The sequence below is a fragment of the Furipterus horrens genome, unplaced genomic scaffold (assembly GCF_987537825.1).
Source record: "Furipterus horrens unplaced genomic scaffold, mFurHor1.1.pri manual_scaffold_11, whole genome shotgun sequence".
Classification (NCBI taxonomy): Eukaryota; Metazoa; Chordata; class Mammalia; order Chiroptera; family Furipteridae; genus Furipterus; species Furipterus horrens.
In genome coordinates, this window is record NW_028327181.1 from 43207150 (window position 1) to 43225316 (window position 18167).

Genomic DNA, 18167 nt, shown 5'->3' on the forward strand with positions numbered 1-18167 from the left:
CGTCCGGTGTGAATTAATAAAAATTGTACCTTTTCTTTTTTTTTTTTGGTCAGGTCGGCAAAAAAATGTAATTTTGGGGGTGCCACAGAATTTTAGTAATTAATGTATGTGTGCCATGAGATGGAAAAGGCTGAAGCTCGCTGGTCTAGGCTCTTTGAGTGACTGACCGAAGCAAAAGATGGACTCTCGGCATAAAAGGGCACACACACAACCCACAGCCCTGCGCAGTTTCTGGGTCCACTCGCCAACCACCACCAGCAGCCAAGTGTCAAAGGGGTGTATATCAGAGCCAGCCGAAGGGCTGGCTAAAAATGCAGGTCCCCGGGCGCCACCGCAGATTCTCATTTAATGGATCTGGGGCAAGGCCCGGGGGTCTGCGTTTTTAACCAGCGCCTCAAAGGACTTGAGCGCTGACGCTCAGCGGAGCCCACTTTGAGAAACTTGACTCTGGGGCGGAGGAGACACCGCCCCACGCTTTCAACTTTCCCCATCCGGGAGGCTCGGACTGTCTCCTGCGGCCCCACCCTCACGCGCGGTACTGGAAGCATCTGGGAAACTGGTGGGGACGAGCTATGGCTCCCAGGGCCTGCCCGCCCTGGTAGCCATCGCGCCACTGTGCCCGGGGAGGCGCAGCGCGGTGGCCCGCAGAGGGCGCAATGCTGAAGCCGACGCCGGAGGGGAAGCCCGCCGGCCCCCTAGCCCGGAGCGGAGGGGCGGGACGCAGAACTGAGAGGAGGGTGGACAGCAGAGGGGAGAGGCTGGGAGGGAAGGAGGAGGGCGGCGCGCGGCGGCGCGGAGCCCGAGCGCAGGGGCGGGAGCCGGAGCCGGAGCCGGAGCCGGAGCCGAGCCGGGGGCGGGGCGGGGCCGGCGGCTGGCGACGAGCGCTGGGGGAGCGCGCCCGGGGAGCGCGGAGGGCGGAGCGAGGGGAGCGCGGGCCGCCAACGCCACCGCCCCCGCCCCGCGCCGCCCGCGCGCAACAGTTCCCCCAAAGTTGCAGCCCGGGAGTCGGGCCGCCGGTCGTGGACGCCGCGGTATGGGCACCCGGCAGACCAAGGGCAGCCTGGCGGAGAAAGCTAGCCCCGGCGCGGCGCCCGGTCCCCGCCGAGAACGGCCCGACTTCTGGGCGTCGCTGCTGCTGCGCGCCGGGGATAAGGCGGGGCGCGCGGGCGCCGGCGCGGGGCTGCCCCCCTACCACCGGCGCGTCAGCATGGTCCAGGAGCTGCTGCGGATGGTGCGCCAGGGCCGGCGGGAGGAGGCAGGGACGCTGCTGCAGCACCTACGCCAGGTGAGCGCGGCGAGGGGGCGCGCCGGCCGCGGGAGCGCCCCGCCCCTTACCGGGGAGGCCCAGGAGCGCTGAGGGGCACCGCCCAGGGCCCCCTCTCTCGGGGATGGAACCCGGTCTGGCGGCAGGTGCCACGGTGCTCCGCGGAATTTGAGGCCTCAGGACTGGGTGGAGGAAGGATGGCCGGGCAAGGCGGGGCTGCGGAAGACCTGTTGAAATAACGTTCCCGCTTCTCTGCTCCGCAGGCAGGGGAGGCTGATCCCAGGGATGGTTGGTGAGAGAAGATGCGGGGAGGCTTGCCTGGCCTGGGCCAAGGTCCTTTTCTTCCTCTCTACTCACTGTCAGTCAACCTCTGCCGAGGGTCCTCAAGGAATGCATAGTTGTGAGCTTCTCCGGGGAATCCAAGGGCACAGCCCTGGGGCTGCTGAGATGCCAGTCCCTAGGTCGTTGCCTACCTGGAGGCATTCCAGATTGCACTTCAGGGGTGAGCCGGTGTTTTATCTCCCCTGAATAACTTTGACAGGTGCTCAGCCATGAGCCCCTACTGAACGCTGGAGGGAGAGGGGAGTGGGATTGGTGTCTGTGTGACTACCTGGCTGCAGAAACTTCAGGAAGCTGCCAGCGCCGTGCCCTCTGCCTGTCCCTGTCCCACTTGTTCGCACTGACTGGAGATCTGGCGCCCCCTCTACTTCAGGGCTTCCCTGGACCCACTGTCACTGACCTCTCTGGCTTGTTTTCCTTCCTTTTGAGGGAGGGGTGGCCTGGTCCATGGATCTGTTGAGTGTAAGAGGCAGAAGGGTGTACTTCCGGCATTGCCAAATAAGATTGTCTTCACCCAGCTTGGGGGGGGGGGCATGAGTCCAGGGCCCATATTCTTGCTAGATTGACCCCAGTAATGGTGGAGTTTGTGCAGATGGGAGAGGGGGATGCAGGTGGCGTTTCTGAAGTTTAACCATCACTGATGAACAAGGATGTAGGGGCACCTTCCTGGGAGGAGCTGCCAAAACCTACTGAGGCCCACATACCCCCTGATTTTGTGGCACTCAGCCCCTTACGTCTGGTTTGCTGGGACCTCTGGAGTGTGTGTTGCCAAGGTGTGCACTGCACAGGGAGAGGGGAAGCAGAGATCTGGGGAGCGGGTGGGGGTCAGCTCTTGCCTCAAGCTATCCCAAATAGGGTGAGGCCTGAGCTGCCGCTAGATGCCCAAGTGCCTCCCCTGAACTGAATCGTCAAAGAAGGATGGCATTAGGCACCAAATAACTTTAGCTGTGTGTATTTCTTTGTCTTTAAAAATTGAACCAGCACATGACTTCTGTGGAACCTCTTTTGCTTTCAAACAGAATAATGGATTTTCCAGACCGTCATATCTCATTTGTACACTAGACAGAAAGAAAATTCTGTTGATCACATGCTATTCCCCCAGCACTGGGGTGGGCGCTTCTGGGGAAATAGAAGGGTGGAGGGGGCCGACAGGTGGGGGAAGGCAAGCCCTCCTTGGAGGGGAAAAGAACAACGTGAAGTCGGCGTTCTTGAGGGCTGGTCGCAGGAGATAGACCACTTGGGAGCCTCCGTCCCTCTGAGGCCAAGTGTGGTTCCATGTGCGGAAGCCAACTGTCTCCCTGGCTGTTGGAGAGTAGATGAGTCCCGTGGCCCCGCAGCGTCCTTGAGATGGGGAGCACTTCCTGAGAATCTTGGTCTGGGCGTCCTGATGCCCTTCGTAGTGGCGGGACTGGGAGGCGTGGGGGGGGGGGGGCGCAGACGGGCTCAGTCAGACTTTCCCCTTTCTGTGTGAAAACAAAGGAATAAACTACCCCCTCGGCTCCTGAATGTTGGCTTCCTTGGCCCCTGGCTGTGGGTGGGGTCTGTGGGCCTCTCCAGAGCCAGTGACAGGCGTTCCTGAGGTGCCTGCAGCCCGGTGTCCACATGTCCATGAAAAACAGACTGTTTTCTAGGCCCCTGAGGCTGTTGAGCTGCGTCTGGGTTGTGTACTGAGGTGGGCTTTTCTCCCAAATTGTGTTTTTCTGTCTAGTTTCCTTCTCTAGTCTGAAGGTGGCGATGTTCAGAAAGGGGGTGAGCAGTCACTGAGAGACATGAAAACACCCAGGCCTCCCTGGGGTTGACCTAGGGAGCATCTCTTCCATAACACAGGGGTGTGTGCAGCGCTAAGGGTGGTCGGCACACCCACAGGGTGGGCACTGGGGAACAGACAGGGAGGGATGACTGCCAGGACAGTGACAGCCTCTCGAATTTGCAGGGTTCTTGCTTCGTGCTTGGCTGCGGGGGCTTGTGTAAGCCCAGAGTCCCAGGGCTAAAGGCCAACTTGAGATCTTTACTTCCTGTGACCTCAACTTCAAGTCCTTGAGCGTTTTGAGGTCATGAAAGACACTCTTCCCAGACAAATCCACCCACACACACACTCTTGCAAGAATTTCAGAGGGTTCATCAACCCCAAGTTCAGAATCTGCTCCATCTGATACCCCACCTCTGCCTGCTATGTGACTTGCTTCAGGCTCAGGATATGGAAACAGAAACTGAGGGACTGTGTATGGCATTCATGGTGGCTGCTGGTGCTGCTTCTGAATGCCCCCTAGCTCAAATCTAAGATCAGGGGGTCCCTGATTGGAGACTGTCCAGCTGTCCGTGCTTGTCACTTGCTGGAGAGGTATCAGAAGGCCTTGCTTAATGTTAGTGATTCTGAGCTGTGGCCAGGGATGCAGGCAGGCTGCCCAGAAGCTGCCTTGAAGGAGCAGCGTGACCCCACTCCTTCGGGAACAATGTAATCAGGAGAAGAGCCTGGGCCGAGGGTCAGCTCAGAGATCTTTCTTCTGGTCCTCAGTCTGCTTTGACCTTGGAGCCAGCAGATATCCTGAGTATGTTTCCTCATTCCCGAAAGGGTGTTTGGGACACTGAGCAGAACAGTACATGAAACTGCGTTGGCTCTGCAAATCAAGACACATTTTTATAGCAAAGTTGATAAGAAGCAGAAGAATCAGCCCTTCTTTGGGTTTGGCCAGGCTACAAATAAGGCCTTGGTATCCTTTCTCAGACCAACCTCAAGGAGCTTTGGGATTCTGTCTACGTGGCCAGGACTCAGCTTGGATCAAAAGCTCATGGCGGGTTCAGAGGCTGTCCAGAGGGGGTGCTTATGTGGGGATAAGAGAAGCCAGCTGTGGATGGAAGAGGCCACTCCCTTCCCTCCCCCAGGCCCCAATCCTGCAGGCCTCACGCTTCCCCAGATGTCCCTCCCTGAGTCTCGGGGCCAGGCCTGCCATCTTTAAGGAGCCCTGGGGAAGAAGGAACCTTTAGTCCTGAAGAGGGGTGAGGGCCAGCCCAACAGTTTCGCTGAGTCCCCAGATTTCCAGACTGGGACGTCAGCCAGCTTCCTACAGCACCAGAATAAGGGATCAGTTTCCCCAGGATACACCATGCTGAAGTGGCTTACTTCCTCCTGTTCACCAGCCTCCCTGCTTTCTTGTAAGAGGGTGTGATTAGGTTGGCTTACTGCCACTCAGTATGGCCCAGCCCTAGTGGGCAGAGCTGCTGTCCTGTGTTAGCCTGCCCACCCCACCCAGTGGTGTGGCTGGGACATGGACTCTCAGTTCAGTCTCTTGTAGCCAGGGTGGCAGGGCCGGCTTCACTCTACGTGTGGGAGCAGGAGCCACATCAGCTAATGCAAAACAAGACACCCCGCCCCCTTGCTTCCCAAAGGGGGCTGGATAATGGACAAGCACTTGGAAGCTCCCTGGGGTCCTGGAGACTGGGCAGGTCTTTTCGACCTGGAGGCAAAAAAGATGAGTGGAATGGCCCTTGAAGGTCACCTTTTCCCTCTTGACACCTCACCTATGAAAATCTTTTCAGGCAAACAGGTTGAAAGGCCACCAGACACCAAGCAGGGAGGCCCCCAACCTTGGCCCTGACCTCAGTCTTTCTTGCCCTGGAAGACATTGCCTTGTTTCTGCTGAATGCCCCTCAGCTTTCCAAGGCCACCTTCCTGGGCCACGTCAGCCCGTGGCTCTGAGTCCACCTGCCTTTTAGGTCCTTACCACACTGGGCGGTGTTTAATTATCCAGACAGTTCTCCCCTGAGGTCCGTGTTGTGTGTCAGACTAAGTCATGTGCTTCCTGAGGGTGGAGACGCCACTGCCACCGTTGTCCCTGGCATTGTATTGAATACTCACAGGCCTGTAAGTCTTTAGTAAGTCTGAGCCGTGAGGACGTGTGTCTGCCACCACTGTCCTGGTGCGTCCTCAGAGAGCATTTGGCTCACTGGCCACAGCTGTGTACCTGGGGGCGTCCTCACCAGGCGCATTTAGTGTGGTCGTGAGATCTGGCACATTTGCCCTCTGTGTGGCTGGAGTTCTGGGAGCAAGGTCCGAGGGGCTTGGCTCTTCCTGGCAGCCTGTCAGGTGCTGGTGTTCTTGGATAGAGGGATGGCACGCTGCCCAGCTTCCATGGGCACCTCGGGGATCCCATCTGGCAGGTGTGGTCTGGGGCCTCTGCTGAGGCGGTGGGAGGTGTGGGGCCCGCTGGAAGAGCCTGACCTCAGCGTCCCTGATCTGCTGCTTGTGCGGAATCGTGTTCATTCCATCCACAGAGAGAAGCCTTCCTTTCTAAAATCCACTGCTCTCTGACGGCTGGGCGCAGGCATTTCCAGTGGTAAAGATACAGAAGGAATCCAGGGCCAGGACCTGCTTCACTGGTTTCTAAGGCCAGGACACGGCAGCCTCTGCGTGACCAGGCGTGACCGCATGGCCTGGTGCCTGGCCAGCTCTCCTGGCTTTAGGCCTGGCGGGTGGGGCTTTCTTTTTGGAACAAATGCCCGCCCACCTCTTTAGGGATGGCCAGAACCTGCTTTGCTCTTTCTTCAGAGCTCCTGAAATAAATTGGGGTCTATCCATGGACACCCCCATGCACCCTCCGTGGCAGATAGGTGCGCACCCTCCCCCTTCACCTAACGCTATTTCATGCTGTGAGCACTTTTCTGGGGCAGAGGCCATAGACCCCATGCTGGGCACGGTGGGTTGTCAGGAAATCCTTATTGGACAGGCTTTAAACTTCTCAGGAAATGCTGCCCCTGAGCCCTGAGGAGTCAGTGCGCTCTGGCTCAGATGTAGCTCCTGTGTCACGCCCAGCCCCAGACCAGGGTAGCCTTCCACTAACCCACAGAGTGGGCACTGTCCCTCTCCCCGTTCTCAGGGTTCCAGCGGCTCCTCCCTGCACCCCACACACCTCCTGCCCGCAGAGCCACCTTGCAGAGTGCTAGTGGGTGATTAGGGTCTTTCTCTGGCTTCCCCATCAGGATGCCCAAGGCGTAGGGCCAAAAGTGGAGGCGATCTCTTCCCCAGAGTGGGGATCTGGGGCAGCCACCTGCCCCCCCATCCCTCCAAGAGCAACACTGTGGGTGACTTATGAGAAAAGACACACACATGCCCTCTCTGCTCCGTCCCTGCTGTCTGCACCATATCCTCTCATTAGGAGAAACTGGAGGGTAGGCGAGGGCCCCGCAGTTTCGAACAGCAGACTCAGTCGCTGCCCCATGGACTCACTGGCACTGAAGAGCTGGCCGTTCTAGTGAGAACAGTGACCTTGCCCCCAACACACACCAGTTACAGTGCCCGCTGTCCTCCCCGCCCCACCCATCAGCCCTGAGCAGTGCCACGTGGCTCTCTGGGAGCATTTTCCAGCTTTTTATTTTTATTTTTTTAACTTTTATTAGCTCAAACTCCTGGTTGCTGCAGCCATGTGGCGTCCTGCCAGTGGCTGGTGCTCAGAGGGATGTGGCATTTGGATGTTTCCAACTTTATCTTCAGCAGAGTGGGCGCAGGAGGCCGGTGAGAGCGGAGTGTCCGGGCGCGTTTGCCTGCAGAGCTGGCCTGGCCTCGGGCCTAGGTCGGTGCCGAACCCCAGAGGTGCCCCGGCCGCGCCCCTTTTGGTCCTCCATGCTTATGCCTGCCGTTCAGCCTGTGGTTCTGCGCCCCCCCCCCCTTTCCTGCGTCTCTTTGTGTCTGTGTATTTCTCTCTGTTTCTCTTCTTTCCCCGGGACGAGAGGCCACTGTTCATCTCTTTGGTTGGCCTGACTTGGTCAGCTTCCCCCTGCGCTCTGCCCCACCCCCCGCCCTGGCCTCCGAGGCAGGAGGCAGGAAGACCCGAGGAGCAGTGGGCCCTAGCAAAGTGGCAGCAGTAAGTAGGTGGCGGTTGAGAAGGGGTCCCCGCTCCTCCTGGTTATTTGGTTGTTGGCTCGGCGCCTTGGGTGGGAGGGTGAGCACTGGAGACCCCCTCCATCTGCATGCTGCTTTCTCGCCCACAAAGCTTTGTCTTGTGTTTATTTTGCTCCTTGAATAGTCTTGTGAGGTTGGCAGGATGTTTCTTGAAGTAAAAAGTGGCAGGCTTTTGTAACAAATGCATTGCATAATTATAGGAAAATGAGAAAATACAGATGAGCAAAACTAAGACTGTAGGAATTCAGTGAATGTGTCCTCTTCCAGGCGCTGTTCAGGCCTGGGGAGGCAGCCGGCAGCCAGGCAGGGAGAGCGGTGGCAGCCCTTGTCCCTTACCGCACAGAGGGGACTGCGAGGCTCCAGGCGGCCGGAGCCAGAAGCAAAGCTTCGCGTGGCCCAGAGTCGGGGTTCTGCGGCTGCGACTGCCTTCCCTGGGAGCCAGCTCAGACCTGAGCCTGCCCAGGCACTTCCCTTCTCTGGCCTCAGTTTCCTATCTAAAAATGGAAGGGGAGGGTGGCTGGGATGACCACTGCTGAGCTCCCTGCCCCCACGCGGTTGCCGCCCTCCTGCTGCCGTGTTTTCAGAGAGATGCGTTTACCCTGCGTTTGGTGGGTCGCTTATTTCTTACAGACTCAGAGTTGGATTCACACTCGTGCCTTGAGGTCGCTCCTGTGGCCCCAGCCAGTGCAGGAGCCAGGACATGGGCGGGGCTTTGCAGGAAACCGGATCCCAGAGGTTCTGCTGTCGCTGCCCACCCAGCCCCACTTACCCCACCTACTGGCCACTGCAGAGGCCACCCTCTCCTGCTGACAGCCACCCTAGCAACATGCCCGTCACTTGACAGAGTAGGGTAGTCACAAACGCCGAGCATGGGGGCGGGCTGCAGAGGCCAGAGCCCGGGACCTGGTAGACGCATGGTGCGCCAAGAGGCCGTGCGAGAGAGCACAGGCCAGCACTGACGGAGGTCTGCGTCATCCCGTGAGCCGTGGGCCCTTCTCCCAGGGTGTCTGCAATGCGAACAGACCCATCTGCAGCCCTGCTGCCTGCCTGACTCACGTCCCACCCCTGTCTCTGCAGGCTGCCCCCCCACCCACCCAGGTCACCCGCTCTGAGGGGGTCACTTGGTGTTCATCTCACTCCAGCTTTGTGCCTCTCCTGCCCATCGAGACCCAGACCTCCCAGTCCAGGCAGAGCTTTGTGGGCCTGGCTGCAGGAGTACTTGGTTCTTTCATTTGGCTGGCACTCCTGGGTGCCCACGGGGTGGGTGGCACCAAGAAGAAGTGGGGACAATAGGGCGCATCATGGTGCTCTTTCTAGAATGGATCAGAGCGGCGGCTAGTGCTGTAGATAGGAGTGAGCGAAGAGCCAGCCATGGCCGGTCAGATCCCGGCTCTGCCATTGACTGATGCCAAGTGGCCAGCCCGGACAGACAGCCAAGAGAATGGCAGTAGGGGACAGCGGTCGCAGGGGTGGGGTGCACAGGTGCAGGCACACAGCACATGCTAGCTGTCCTGCAAACCCCTAAAGGGATGCAGCTGGGAGCTGCAGGGAGTCACCCTCACCCCACTGCTGGTGGGGGCTTTGCCTCCCCGGCCCTGCATGGCCCCTCTCAGCAGCCCTGAAGCTGAGACCTGCCTCTCCTCTTCCTAGACCCTCAGTCCAGGGTCCCCCAGAGCACACCGTGCCCTGCAGGAAGCCCCAGCTCTTTCTGTGCCCCAGCAGGCAGCCGCCCCCACCTCACAGCCCCTGACCCCATGGAGCCATCACCCTGCGGCTACAGCCTTGAGGAGGCTGGCAGGGCCCCGTCTCCAACTGGGGGCCCCCAGGCTAGGGGTAGGGCCCCGAGGGGAGACCAAGGCCCTCCCCGCTCAAGCACATCATCCATCTGCAGGGATCAGGGACTAGCAGCCTGGGAAGGGGGCCGCCCTGGGCTCCCCAGCCCCTTAAGTACAGTCAGTGCCTCCTGGCACACCGGGCTCAGGCCCCACAAAGAGTAACAGGAGTGGGGCTGAGGGCAGACGGGGGCCAGCACAGCCCAGCCTACGCTTGCACGTGTCCAGCATAGCCCGGCCACCAACTCACCTGGCAGCCCCACCCTCACCACACCCCTCCCCCATGGCCTGGCCCCTCAGCGTCTGCCTCTGCCTCACGGAGACCCAGCCCAGGGAGCTTCGGGCAGGCGCAGATCCTGGGAAGGGCTGTGCTGGAGACCATGGCGGGGTGCAGGAGCAGTGCCTTCAGATGCTGCTGGGAAGGAATCCTCTCTGGAAACAAAGCCACTCCTTCTGATTTTCACTCCTGCTGAGTGGCCGGACCAGAACTGCCCGCCCCACTGCCCCCAGGCCTGTTCCCAAAGTTCAGTGCAAGACAGAGCCACCATTACTCCATTCCTCTGCCCAGCGCCAGGCCCATCCTGCCTCAACAGTGGGGACGGCCACTAAGTGTCTGACCCTGGCTCTGCCCACCCTCAGACACCGCTGGGGTGGCCATCCGTGGGCTTGTCCTCCTGTGTTGCACCTGCCAGGGCCCAGCTGTTGAAGAGTCAAGCTCTGTTCTGGAGAAAAGGCCTCCGGTACCCTCAGCATACCTGTGAGGTGTTGGCTAAGATTGGTTTACAGTCTCTTACTTACGGTACCTAATGGCCTTCTGATGGGTATGTCACTTTCTCACCAGGTATGGGAGCTAGCAGGAGAGAGCAAGGGCCACAGAGGGGTAAGTGTGGGAGGGGCTCTAGGCCCACCTGTACTGGGCGTCGCGCCAGCCATCTGGCCCTTCAGTGAGCTACCTGACCATCCTACATGGCGGTCTGACTGGCTCGGTCCTGGCAGTCTGGGTCCCAGCCCCCAGCCCCCAGAGGATGGGCAGGGCTGGGCTTCCTGTCCTTAGATCTCGGAGGGGCCTGGATCTGCCCCTTCTGCCTCCCTGGGGAAATGGAAGGGAAGGCAAGGGGCTCCTGGGGTTTCCCTTGGTGAGAGGGTGTGCTGCAGTCTGTGCTGAGATGTCCTAAACAGGAGGGCCAAAGGGAGGTCGGGGGAGGCAGGCCTGGGAAGGAGAGGGGGTCTGTGGATGGAACTAGGGAACCTTTTAGAAAATGGGCGAGAGACGGATCAGGAACCCAAAGGAGTAAGGACAGCTGGTGGGGAACCTGAGAGCAGTTGTGGAGCAAAGTGCTCCTGGTGGGTTCCACCTGCACATGCCCCTGAGGGGAGAGGGCCGCTGGGGAGACCCTGTGGGCAGAATCCAGGGACGCCAGGATGGAAGGAGACGCCTTCACCGACCATGGCTCTGCTCGTTCTGTGCCACCCGCTTCCACTGCCACCCCTGCCCTCGCAGGGTCCCTGGGAACTGTGGACAAACCCAATGACCTCCCAGGAGCCAGGCAAAGTGCCTCTCTGGCCCAGTGACACAGCTTTCAACCCCTTGCTTTGCAGCCTTGACGACTCCTAGTTCCTTCTTGCTGCTGCTGGCATGGCCCCATACTTCCAGCTGCAGGAGAACGTGGCCCCCGAAGAGCAAGGCTTTAAGGTGGGGAGGATGCCACCTGTCCGGGGTGTCCTGCTGTGACTCCCTTCCTGGGCAGGGGCTCCCACGCGCCCCAGTGCCCAGAGAATGACACACAGCTCCTTAGTGACAGGCCATCGTTCTCACTGGTGCTGACGCAGAAGGTCTTGAGGAAATTGGCTGAGCTTGGAGGCGCACACAGGGCCTCATCCACCGTCAGGGATCCTGGGATCCCCGCCCCCCAGCCCCACACCACTTCCTGCCCAGAGGGGGGAGTGAGCTGGATGCCTTCTCCGGCGTGACTCACCTCTGCTCACCCAGGCTCGCGGAGGCTGCCTGGGCCTGCCTGGGACCTGGAGAGTTAACGCGGTGAAGACCCTTCATTGTCCTGTTGGTCGATCTTACATGTCAGCCTGGCCAGGCCATGGCACCCAGTTTTTGTTCAAACACAAGTCCAGATGTCACTGCAAAGGCATGTTTTAGATGAGATTAACATTTAAATCCTTGGACTTTGAGTAAAGCAGATGACCCTCCATACTGTGGGGGCCTCACCCAATCAGCTAAAGGCCTTCAGAGAAGAGGCTGGAAGGAGTTCTGCCTCCAAATGCTTCCAGATTTGAGATGGCACCATGGGCTCTTCCCTGCGTCTCCACCCTGCAGACCTCAGACTCCAACTCACGGATCCCAAGTTCACGCGCCGGTTCCTTAAATCAGTATCTCTCTCTCTCTCTCTCTGTCTCTCTCTCTCTCAAACACACACACACACACACACACACACACCAACCCCCCCCCATGGGTTCTGTTTCTCTGGTGAACCCCGATTAATAATATACTTGTCCCCAAGGGCTGGTAGCCAGGAGAGAGGGAGTCAGAAACTGCTGGGGGCTCTGGGGACCTCCTGTCCCTGCCACTTCCTCACTGTACAAGACAGCCCTCAAGTCCTCAGCTGCTCACTCCTCATTGTCATGGCCAGGGGTTCCTTTGACAAGGAACTAAACCTTGCATCTAAAATGGACAGAATTTTCCCAGAGAGGGACAAAGGGGCTAAGTGCGTTCACTGGAAGGCGGAAACAGAGGATCCCAGTTCTTTCCCAAGCAGAGAGATCAGGAGGGCTCTGGATGGATCATAAGGCTGAGAATTCCTGGAATGTAGGAGTGAACGGACCTTGGGGACCTTCTGCAGGAAAATCACAGCCCCACAAGATGCTCTGCGGAGGGGCGGGGTGGGCTTGAGAACTAAGTTTGGGAAGTACTGCAAATGCCACCGCCTTTGCATGGGGCCGTAAAGCACAGTGGTTAAGAAGTCTGAGAGGAAAGAGGAAATGGGTCCTTGTTGCATTTCTTGTGTTCCAAACCTCTGTGGTCCAAGATTCCTCTCCAGCTTCCTGCTCCCTCCAGGAGCCGGAGCAGAGTCTGGTGGGGCTTTGGTCACCGGGGAGCAGACCGAACTGCTGAGCCTCCTGGCTGACTTAATTTTCTTTTAAAGAGAAAGCATCCTCTTGGTATTTGTTTGTTGTTGCTGCCGTTTCTTGGATTTTGATTAAATTACACTTGGCACCAGCCAGGCATCTGTTCCCAAAAGCCTGTTTCTTTCAAAGGGTGTCATTTTTAAAGACTTGAAAGTTGAAACACAAACAGCATGCAGCCCTGAAGCCCCTCGCTGAGCAGGGCTGCCGCATCCTGGCGGGGAGGGCAGATCTGGCGCCGCACTTGTCAAAATAAAGGCAGGCCAGCCTGCCAGGTTGCCTGGCTTCGGAACCCTGCCGTGCCTCGGTGACCTTGGAGGAGCGGAGAGTCACAGACTGTCCCTGGGGTGCCACCACCTAACCACAGGGCCCCCTCACCCTCAGCTGGGTGGGCAGGTCAGGCAGGGGTCAGGGGGCGGCCAGTCGCCCCCACCAGCTGTTTCTCGGCTGGACCTCCGCCGTGTGCCCTGGGCGTCCCACCAGCTCCGTGGGCCTGTGTGGTGGTGGCCGCTGAGCCAGCCTGCCCTCGAGAAGCAGCCTGGACACCTCAGGCAGGGCTCCCGTGCTGTGTGGTGCTTCAGGGCAGGTCGCGGTGGCTTTGCGACGTCTGCAGGTTTGCTCTGCTGCCGGATCCTCCTGAGCTCAGGCCTCTGGCCCTTAGAGTCAGCAGCCCCCGCTGCCCTGGGCAGCACGCTCCCCGCACAGAAGCAGGGCTGCCCACTGGGACCTCCTCTGCATCACTGCGTCCCTTCGGAGGTTTTCTGGGGTCTTCCTGAGGGGCGTGCCTGTGTGCACACGCACCACACAGACACACGGACTCCTTATGGCTGCTTGGGTTTTCTCGTTACTATTCAATATATTGAAGTGGAATTTTTTTTTTAATTTAAGTGTAATTGGTGTGAAGTTGAATTTTGAAACCTAATGTTTCCCTGAGATTTTAAGTTTAACCTACAAATTTCATTATTCTGTTTGTGAATCTAGTCGATTTCAATGATTGCACTTACGGGGGTGGGGGGGCTTATAACTAATGAAGTTCTTTAAATATCTTAGTGATTTTTATGAATTTAATGTATCTTGTTTTCTTAGGCTTATAGCCATCATAAAAGTCCAAGTTCCTAAACAGGTCTTAAAATGTAACAAATTAAGTGTATAAATAGGGTGAATATTAAGGTCTCTTAAACATCTTAAAACTGTCACAACCTCACCAAATCCTCCTTCAATGTTCTGCTTAAAATCATAAGCCGAAGTCTATTGCTCAGTTACCCATTTTAAATTGGAATTGCAAGGCTAATCTGTAGGTACTCTGATGTACCTAATTCTCTTAAATGTTACAAATGTGGGAAATGCCAGATGTATACATCCCTAAATTTATCTGAGCTTGATTTTACTTCAGTGTCTCCTAGTTTCATTTACTTCACCCCTTTCTGGATGAAGGACACTTTGTAACCCAGGAAGCAATTTTACTCTTGGTTGTCTGGGCCTTCGAACACCGGGTGTCACACATCCTCTGTTACAAGCTGCCTTTCCTCTTCTCCAGCCTTCATTTCCCTCCACCCCCAAACTTCTCCTCCCGCCCCTGGACCCAGGTTCCTTCATGGCTGGATGGAGTCTATTTCTTGCTTGATTCTCTCAGTTCTTGCCCTGTTCTTCCGTCCGCAGGGCCCACCTCATCCACAGTGGCATCCTCTTGGGCAGTGTACACCCTCACACCCTGGCTCTGGGCACACCCTGGCTCCAGGATCCTGCGTCCAAGGCCATGCTAATGAGAGTCATAGGTAGCCGGAGGGAGGCGGCTTAGTGTACAGACGTCCCCTGCACAGCCATGCTTGCTAGTTAGTGTCTCTCCGCTGCTTACATACTTCCGATGACTGAGCTTGCCACTTGTTTTTCTAATGGTGATAAAGTGTGCATAACATAACATTTACCATTTTAACCACTTTTAGGTGTGCAGTTCAGTCGCATTAAGCACATTCACGTTACTGTGCCACCATCGCCACCACCATCTGCAGAACTCTTCATTTTCCCAAACTGAAACTCTGCCCCTGTTAAACAGCGCCCCCTCTGCCCCCCATCCGGCAACCACCTTTCTCCTTTCTGCTTCCACGGATGGGTGCCTCACATACGTGGAATCCTACAGCCTTAGCTCTTTCTGCCCGGCTTGTCCTTGTTGTTGCATGTGTCAGCGGTCCCTTTATCACTTGTTTGTAGATGTGCTTTCTTCTATTGAGCTGGGGACCATCTTCAGGCAGATGGTCCTGCTAGCCCAGACCCACCCCAGGAGCAGAGAGCGAAGGAGACTGTGTTAGGGGTCTGTGCACCCAGAGGGCCGGGGCTGACGAAACAGCAAGTAGATTTCTGACAGTAACGGTTCTTGCTTGTGCTCCCACTGAGGTCAGCACCGCCGGAGGGGAGGGGTCCAAGCCCATGTGCCCTGACCTCTTCTTGTGGGTGTATCCCCTGGGGAAAATGCCTCCTCTATTTCCATATGGTGTATTTGTTTCCTAGGGCTGTAGGGCTGCCATAACAAATGACCACCAACTTGGTGCTTTAGAACAACAAAAATGTAATCTCTCACCATTCTGAAGCCAGAGTCTGAAATCAAGGTGCCAGAAGGCCGCTCCCCCGACAGAGGCTGTCGGGGAGATTTCTTTCTCTGCCTTTTCAGTTCCTCGTGGTTATGGCTGCCAGCTCCCTCCAGTCTCTGTCTGTCTTTATGTCGCCTCCTTCTCTGTCTTCCTTGTGTGTCCCTTATAAGGACACCTGGATTTAGGGCGCACCGGGATCATCCAGGGTACTCTCATCTTAAGATCCTTAACCATATCTGCGAAGACCCTTTTTCCAAATGAGGTAACATTCACAGGTTCTGGGGACTGGGACATGGACTTGTCTTTTGGGGGGACACCACTTAGCCCACTGCTCCCCACATCTGCTTCTGGCATTCATTGTGTACATTGACCTCAGACATCCCCTCTGGTCCCCGTGCCCTCCTGCCCTGACCGGTGTGGCTTAGTTGATTGGGCATCATTCCACAAAGCAAAAGGTCACTGGTTTGATTTTCCATCAGGGCACATGCCTGGGTTGTGGGTTCCATCCCTGGTCGGGGGCGCACATGTGAGAGGCAACCGATCGATGTTTGTCTCCTTCTCTTTCTCCCTCTCTTAAAATAAATAATAATATCTTTTTAAGAAAAGGACTCTGCCCTCCTTCCTAAGAGGCCATTGCCTTCACTCAGCAAGCAGCTGCTTCGAGTCTGCACCAGGCCCTTCGCTCTGAGTGTCTGGCTTCTCTCCCAGGGGCTTCCTGGGGCTGCCTTTCCCTAACAGCACCTGGCAGTTTTGTTCCCTCCCCTGGGAATCGTCCAGTCCCCACCCACCCCAAGGCAAGCCAGAATGTCATGGGGGGGGGGGGCGGAGTTAAGTCACCCAGCTAAGGCCAGTATTCTAGACTGTCCCCTCCCTCAGGAGGAGCTGCCTGTGTGTTCTAGAACCACCAAGAGAAGAGACAGCCTGTTCTGCTTCCTGCTTGCCCTCTGGACTAATTAATTTCCTTCTGGTGGGCTGTGTTTGATTACAACCTCAGAAGCAGCATTGTGCGTTCCGACTCTGGTGGTTTCAATATTGAAGCTGTCCGCCTTTGCTCGTTAGTATTCAGAGCTGCTGCCTCTCTCCTTTCCTCGCTCCCTTGCAGAAACTGTGGGCTTATGCCTGGAGGAGAGAGACAGATACAAGCTAATTTCCTGCAAGGCCTTACTTCTGGGAATGGCTTTAAAACTGTGAGTTAAAGGGAAGGGGAGTGGTTGAGGTTTAAAATAGCATGGCAGCCCCCTATGTGGCTTCCCCCAGCTTTCCCCTAAAGTACCGAAGACACACACAAAAAGGTGAAAAATGCTGAAAACAAACACAAGTGGACAGTCTGGGAGGTGCCTCCACTAGCTCTAAGCCAGTTGGAGCTGGTTCTAGGCTCCCCTCAGGCATCTGAGACCTCCCAAAAGTAGAGAGTGTTGCCAGTGGAAGTGGGGTCTGTTGCTGGTAGAAGTGGGGTCTTTTCACAGAGTTGCAAAGAAGGCACTTGCAGACCCCCTGCATGGGAGGGTGCGGTGTAGTAGTAAGGTTTGTTGGAGCAGGAAGGAGAGACTGCCCCCCCCCCCCCGACCTCCCAGTGTCACATTTCTATCCGTCCAGGGTGGAAGAACTCCAGTCTTGTCTTTATCAAGCCCCGACGGGGGCCAGAAAGTCCGCGCCATTGGTTCGGTCCAGTTCAGTCTGTCCGCATGCAACCAGGTTAGCCCCTGTTCCTGCTTGTGCCCCAGTCAGCGCTGCATTGCGTACACAGTACCCACGCCTGCTCTCGGGGCCCATGGGGAGCCTGCATGGTGGCCGGGCTCCCACGTGCGGCCTGCGCAGCTGCTAGGCCCTCCTGGCTGCTGCAGAGAAAGAGCAGGTGAATGAATGTGTGTTACCAGGCCAAAGCCTTTATTAAACTCTGATTATATTATCTCAGGCTTGGGAAGGACCAGGTGCTCTTTCAAACTAACCACTCAACTTCCTAATTCTTCGTGGGCTCGTGCTGGGCCCTCTCCGTAACCAATCCGGTCTGTTCCCCAGATTAGATACCTCCTTTTGGGGATCGCCATCTTGGTCCTACTGCACATACCTCAAAGTAAAAGGACCTACCCCTTCACCATCTTGGCTTCTGCTGGGCATGTGCCCAGCTAAGGAATTTCTCCTGCTGTTTTTATCCCTTCCTCGGTTATCCCAGCTAATGACTAGTAAGAGTCCTTCCTGCCCACCTCAGGGATTAGGTCCCCAGGGCGGAGGATGCAGCAGCCCACTAGGGAGAGTATAAATGCTGCAACTTCCTAACGAGGCAGGCTTCTTGTCTACCTCAGCCCCTAGTCTGTTGTGCTTAATGTCTGATTCCCTTTGCTCCCTTCCTTTATTTATAATGAGCTACCTGTGCTAACATCCGCCCGCCCCAAAGATCCCTGGGCCTTTGTAATCTTACAAGGGTAAACGGATGAAGGTCTTCTGCAGCGTCTTCCTGCTGTCAAGGGCTGTAGTCCTGCCTGTCCCCAGGCTCAGAGATTCTTGCTATCTGCCAAAGGAAGAAGGGAGCAAAAGGGAAGGGGAGTCTTCACGTGAGGGAAAGGGGTTTGGCAAAGTCCACATCAGCCTGCTGTTCCCGGGAGGCAGCACACAGGAGGCTGGCACTGCTGGACAAGTTGGTGTCCTTGTTGTATTCTAGAGGTGGCAGCTTGGCAAAAAGATTAAAAAGCATGGTGCTAAAAGGATGGAAATCCCAGCACTAAAGGTCTGATAAGAGGTAAGAACCAGGTGACAGAGGTTGAGACTAGCTTTGTAGTTTTTCAGATTGAGTTGAAGGAGGGGCTTTCCTGGAGGGAGGTGTGTCACACCTGTCTGAAGCCCTCTTGTTTATCCTTCTTTATTCAGATTAGATTAAGAGGAACATTCCAAGATTTTCCCCTGAGCAGGCCTTTTCTGAGAAAAGCAACCATCAGTCCTGCCTTTTAAATAGTAAAGTTTTACAGTCTAGAAGAGAAGCCAAAAGACCGCTGCATACTTCACAGACTCAGTTACCTAGTCCTGAAAACAAGTCTGTTCAGCCAAACCTCGGAGGCTCATTTCAGGAGGCGACGCTGCAGATGGGCTTCCACAGTGAAGCCTATACTGCATAAACAAGT

The 18167-nt window shown here is 56.7% G+C and overlaps 1 protein-coding gene across 1 annotated transcript in view; it reads left to right on the forward strand.

Annotated features, from left to right (window-relative positions):
- The first annotated feature begins 915 nt into the window (after positions 1-915).
- The window catches only part of LRRC75A (leucine rich repeat containing 75A), a 45196-nt gene continuing 27944 nt past the window's right edge, over positions 916-18167 (forward strand). Inside the window, exon 1 of the mRNA XM_090292935.1 lies at positions 916-1285. Within this exon, the coding sequence (XP_090149061.1) occupies positions 1034-1285 (252 nt within the window). The 5' untranslated portion in view covers positions 916-1033. The remainder of the gene's footprint in view (positions 1286-18167) is intronic.